We start from the raw sequence: 5,000 nt of genomic DNA, 5'->3' as shown, positions 1-5,000 counted from the left end.
ACAACCCTTGACGGTAGACACTGAATGACCCCGCCTTGTGATTTCTTATAACTGCACACACACACACACACACACACACACACACACACACACACACACACACCACACACACACACACACACACACACACACACACACACACACACACACACACCCGAAAACCAGGCGGTTGAGGACCACTTCTCCGCGCAGCACGTGAGCGAGCTGGACGTCATCTTGGCGTTTGCCCGCACCGTGCGGTCCGACCGCAACTCGTCGCCGCCGTCATCGACATCGACAGCGACAGCATCGGCATCGCGTGATGGAGCCACCGCCGGCGCACAGAAGGGGCCGGGAATGAACACGGGCGCAGATGGCCCCAGGGCAGACGTGACTGCTGCAACGGCAACGAAGAGCAACAGCAACAACAACAACAAGGCGAATGGTGCTGTTGGTGATGGTGATGGTGATGGTGATGATGGTGCCCTGCGTGGTGGCGGGAGGGGAGAGCGCGGTGATGGCAGGAGTGAGCACACGCCTGCACAGCAGCAGCAAAAGCAGCAGCAGCAGCAGGAGAATGAAGTGTGTGGAGGGAAGAAGCAAGTGCGCGAGGGTGATGCAACTAGTGTTGCTGGCATGAAGATGGAGCAGGACGACGACGTTCACGTCGACTCGCAGCAACAGCAACAGCCATCGTCATCATCAGTTGCAGCAACACCAACAGCCACGGCAGCAACGCCTGCGCCTGTGGTGGCAGCGACCTCGTCATAATGAAGCCAGCAACAACCCCTGTACCGTATATGCACGACGACCACCACCACCTTCGTCGACACCGCTGCCTTGCCTCTTGCCTTCCGTTTGCTTGTAAATGACCTGCTTCCTCTTCTTCCCCACCCGCGTGCGTGCACCACGAGAGCAGCATCAACAGAATAAACAAGAAGCTCCATCACCACCGCACGTGTCGCCAGCAGCAGCCTGTGTTGCACCATTGCTCTCATCGCATCATCATTTCATTGCACCCGACCACCATTCATCCAACAACAACCAACCAAGAAGCAAGAATGGTGGTGACGCGTGTGGACTGGAGGCGGGTGGCCGCTGGATCGGAGACAGAGGCCGTGGCGGCGGAGGTGGATGCGGCGCTGGCACGCGACGGCCTGCTGCTGTTGGAGAACGTGGTGCCCAGGGAGGAGGCGCAGGCGTTCCTGGCAGCGGCAGAGGCCTTCTTCGCGCAGCCGCGCAGGGCCAAGGACGAGGTGGGCCTGACAAGCAAGGACGGGTTCATGCGCGGGTACCTCTCGTATGGCGCGGAGAGCGGGCAGCCAGACCGCATCTTCGAGCCCAAGGAGGGCTTCTCCTACGGATACGAGTGGCCCGAGGACAGGCCCGCCAACAACGCGCTGCAGGGGCCCAATAGGTGGCCGGACGCGAGTGTGTACTCGGATGCGCAGGGGTTTCGCGCCCGCATGGGCGGTGTGTTCGACACGATGACCGCGGTGGCGGCGCGGCTGGTGGAGGTCATCGGCATCGCGCTTGGACGCGATCCGGAGGACATGCGCGAGGTGTGCAAGGACGGCGACACCATCTCCTTGCTGCGCGTGTTCCACTACCACCCGGCCTCCGCCAAGCACAAGGCCTGCCTCGGCTCGTCTCCGCACACGGACTGGGGCTTCCTCACCACCATCCTGCAGGACGACGTGGGCGGGCTGCAGTTCCAGTCCAGCGACGACGGCGCGTGGCACGACGTCCCCTGCGTGCCAGGCAGCCTGGTCATCAACGGTGGCGACTTCCTGCAGATCATCTCGCGCGGGCGGTACAAGTCTCCCGTTCACCGCGTGCTCTGTCCAGAGGCCACACGCACCTCCTTTGTATTGTTCTACTACCCGGCCTACGACACGCCCATGGACGCGGCCATGTTCACGCCCGTCTCCAAGGACTACAACACATTCCTTGAGATTGGCGACAGGGACAAGGGAAAGCAGGAACAAGGGAAGAACACGCGTGGCAGCAGCAATGACGGTGATAGTGGTGATGATGCTGATGATGGTGGCAGAAGTGGTGGTGATGGCGGCGATGCTGGTGACGGCAGTGGAGAGGGTAACAAGAAGCCTTCTTGCTTTGGAGACTACATCTGCCTCAAATGGCAGCAAGTGCAGGCATACTGACCACAAACATCAGTGAGTGAGTGTCTGTGTCTGTGTCTGTGTGTCTGTGTCTGTGTTGTACGTGTGTCTGTGTGTGTGTGTGTCTGCGTGTCGTATGTGAATATGCGCAAGCGTGCACGTCGCTGTGTGTACGCCTGAGTGTGTGCCACGTTGACTGGCCGTCGCGCTGTAAGTAAAACATAGCTCAGCACTCAAAGGAAAACGGGGTTGAGGAGCATGGTGGAAGGGGAAGTTGAAAGACGAAAGGCGGGTGGACGTGGGAAGGAAACACGAAAGCATGATACCACCACAATGACGGTGGAAGAGGGAAGCTGGAAGAAAAGACAGCGGTTGTTGAGCAAACGACCATACACGCGTGGGCACGTGCATGCAAGCAAACCACGCCAAGTGCGCATGGGGAGCAGCAGGTCAGCACGGCCATGTGCAGCATCACATCACCACCATCAGGCCTGCTTGAAGATGAGCGTGGCAGAGTTGCCGTTGCCGCCAACAGCAGCGGAATAGGAGGTGAACGTGCCCATGTCCTTGTGCTGCCACACATCCCGCACAGACACCTGCACGGGTTGTAAGCAATTGGGGTGTGGTTGGGGTGTCAACGTCGGACGAATGGGATGGGTGAGGAAAGTGGGTGAGGAAAGTGGGTGAGGAGTGGTGGGTGAGGACGCAACGATGCAGAGCAAACGCACACACACGCACACACACATATATATGCACACACACACACATGCACACACACACACACACACACACACACACACACACACACACACACACACGCACACACACACACACACACGCACACACACACACACATGCATACACACACACACATGCACACACACACACACACACACACACACACACACACACACACACACACACACACCTTCCCGGAGAGGCCCATGGCCTTGATGCAATCTGCGTGGCAGGTGATTGTGGTCTTTGCCAGGGCGTAGTTGATCATGTTCACGGCCACGCTGCCGTCAGCCATCTTCTTCGCCCAGATCTGCTGGCACGGCGGGATGATCGCGTTGGGGCTGCACCAACACAGTGCGTTTGATATTTTGATATTTGTGTGTTGGCATAGTTGGGGGGGGAGATGAGTGTGTTGTGAGAGAAGGGAGATGATAGGGAGTGATGTGGTGGCGTGTGTGGTTTGTGCAAGCACTCTAACACAGGTGCAGACACACACACACACACGCACAGCGCACAGCACAGCCGTACTTGTTGATGTCGTCGAGGGACGGGGGCGGGCACGTGCTGTAGACGGGGCGGCCCTGATATCCGAGCGGATCCTGGTCAATGGCAATCACTTCGCGGTTCGTGTACGTCTCCACGTCATACGACTTGGTTGGTTGGACGGTTGGATGGACGGTTGGTTGGTTGGTTGGTTGGTTGGTTCATTGGTGGGGATGGATGAATGGTGTGGAATAGTGATGTGTGTGGTGTGGACGAATATGAGCACGAGAACTGAAGGGAACGGGCGATTGACACATGCACAAGTCACGAGCACCGCATGCACATGAATACAAGGTCGCGTGGCTGCTGCTGCCTTCGCTCACCGAGATGTTGAGCATGTTTGATCCAATGAGAAGCGGAGCAGCCATCACCGACCTGAACACACAGGCGTGTGTGTGTGTGTGTGCGTGTGCGCGCGCGCGCGTGTGTGTGTGTGTGCGTGTGCGTGCGTGTGTGTGTGTGTGTGTGTGTGTGTGTGTGTGTGTGTGTGTGTGTGTGTGTGTGTGTGTGTGTGTGTGTGTGTGTGTGTGTGTGTGTGTGTGCCGGGGGTATTGAAACGTCAGGAGGAAAAAGCCGTCAGTTAAACGCGACAAATGCAACTCACGCAGTAAACTGTGCCCACGCACGCACACACATACACACACGCACGCGCACACACACACGCACGCACGCACGCACGCGTACACACACACACACGCACGCACACACATGTACACACGCACACACGCACGCACCAGAGGCTGAACTGGGTGCGGCTTTGCTGCGGGCTCATGTGGGCAGCGGCCTCAGGCGAGCTACCAACCAGCATGTCGGGGCTGGTCGTCGGTGGCGGTGTTGGTAGTGATCACAGCACGCGTGCAGGAAGGGATGTGAGTGGCATATTGTTTGATGTTGTCATGTGGAGTTATGGGTGTTGTGGTGGTGGTCGTCTTGTGGTAGAGAGGACGAGCGTAGGCGGTTGACAAACAGAAAGTGTCATCTCTTTCACATGCACGCACACGCACACACACACACACATGTACACACGCACACACATGTACACACGCACACACATGCACACACACGCACAAAACTACAACCAGCAAAAAGGTACGCATGCTGCTGCTGCTCACTCGTTCCAGCCGCCGGGCCGGCTGTAGTTGTAGAGGAGCTCGTTGGTGCGAATGGCAGCATAGGCGGACCCCCACGTGTTGACGTCGCCGTGGATGCGCCACGAGTTGCCGAGCGACCAGCCAACGGGTGCGTACCACGCGTTCCACCCGCACAGCGAGAAGTAGATGGGCCGGCCCGTCTTGTTCAGCGCATCGCGCATCTTGCCGTACTCGTTGAAGGCCTGCAGGCGAAGGAGTGATGGGAGGGTGATGTGATGATGTGGTGATGAGAATGGTGGGTGGTGGTGAGATGAAGAATAGAGTAGGGGGAGACGGCAACTGATAGAGGTGTTGTGTGTGTGTGTGTGTGTGTGTGTGTGTGTGTGTGTGTGTGTGTGTGTGTGTGTGTGTGTGTGTGTGTGTGTGTGTGTGTGTGTCTCACCCCCCAGCAGCCCTGGCTCGTACATCCGGGGAGTGGGGGGAATATTTTGTCGTGTTGTTGTCACCACACCTCCTCCTGATCGTG

General features: G+C 58.0%; 3 protein-coding genes across 3 annotated transcripts in view; 2 read left to right on the top strand and 1 right to left on the bottom strand.

The window, feature by feature from the left end:
• Positions 1 to 932, top strand: part of PTSG_06553 (uncharacterized protein) — a 2,076-nt gene extending 1,144 nt beyond the window's left edge. Inside the window, exon 4 of the mRNA XM_004991879.1 lies at positions 166 to 932. Coding sequence (XP_004991936.1) covers positions 166 to 750 — 585 coding nt within the window. The 3' untranslated portion in view covers positions 751 to 932. The remainder of the gene's footprint in view (positions 1 to 165) is intronic.
• A 108-nt stretch (positions 933 to 1,040) lies between these two features.
• On the top strand, positions 1,041 to 2,144 carry PTSG_06552 (2OG-Fe(II) oxygenase; the record flags this gene model as incomplete). Its single annotated transcript, XM_004991878.1, has 1 exon — positions 1,041 to 2,144. The coding sequence occupies one exon, from the start codon at positions 1,041 to 1,043 to the stop codon at positions 2,142 to 2,144; it is 1,104 nt and encodes a 367-aa protein (XP_004991935.1).
• Positions 2,145 to 2,257: 113 nt separating this feature from the next.
• Positions 2,258 to 4,722, bottom strand: PTSG_06551 (uncharacterized protein). Its single transcript, XM_004991877.1, has 6 exons — positions 4,496 to 4,722; positions 4,118 to 4,198; positions 3,707 to 3,758; positions 3,369 to 3,490; positions 3,031 to 3,181; positions 2,258 to 2,698 (listed from the first exon to the last, which is right to left on the bottom strand). The coding sequence occupies exons 1-6, from the start codon at positions 4,693 to 4,695 to the stop codon at positions 2,588 to 2,590; spliced, it is 717 nt and encodes a 238-aa protein (XP_004991934.1). The 5' UTR covers positions 4,696 to 4,722; the 3' UTR covers positions 2,258 to 2,587.
• Positions 4,723 to 5,000: the final 278 nt, after the last annotated feature.

Source organism: Salpingoeca rosetta (genome assembly GCF_000188695.1).
Source record: "Salpingoeca rosetta unplaced genomic scaffold supercont1.18, whole genome shotgun sequence".
NCBI lineage: Eukaryota > Choanoflagellata > Craspedida > Salpingoecidae > Salpingoeca > Salpingoeca rosetta.
This window is presented reverse-complemented; position numbering and strand designations above follow the sequence as displayed.

Excerpts from the sequence above, each read along its gene's own strand:
- PTSG_06551 (XM_004991877.1), bottom strand. The coding sequence starts at position 4,695 with ATGCGCGATGCGCTGAACAAGACGGGCCGGCCCATCTACTTCTCGCTG. Across the intron at positions 3,759-4,117 it reads CGCACCCAGTTCAGCCTCTG|GTCGGTGATGGCTGCTCCGC; the intron begins GTGCGTGCGTGT and ends CTGTGTGTTCAG. Across the intron at positions 3,182-3,368 it reads TCCCTCGACGACATCAACAA|CCCCAACGCGATCATCCCGC; the intron begins GTACGGCTGTGC and ends GTGTTGGTGCAG.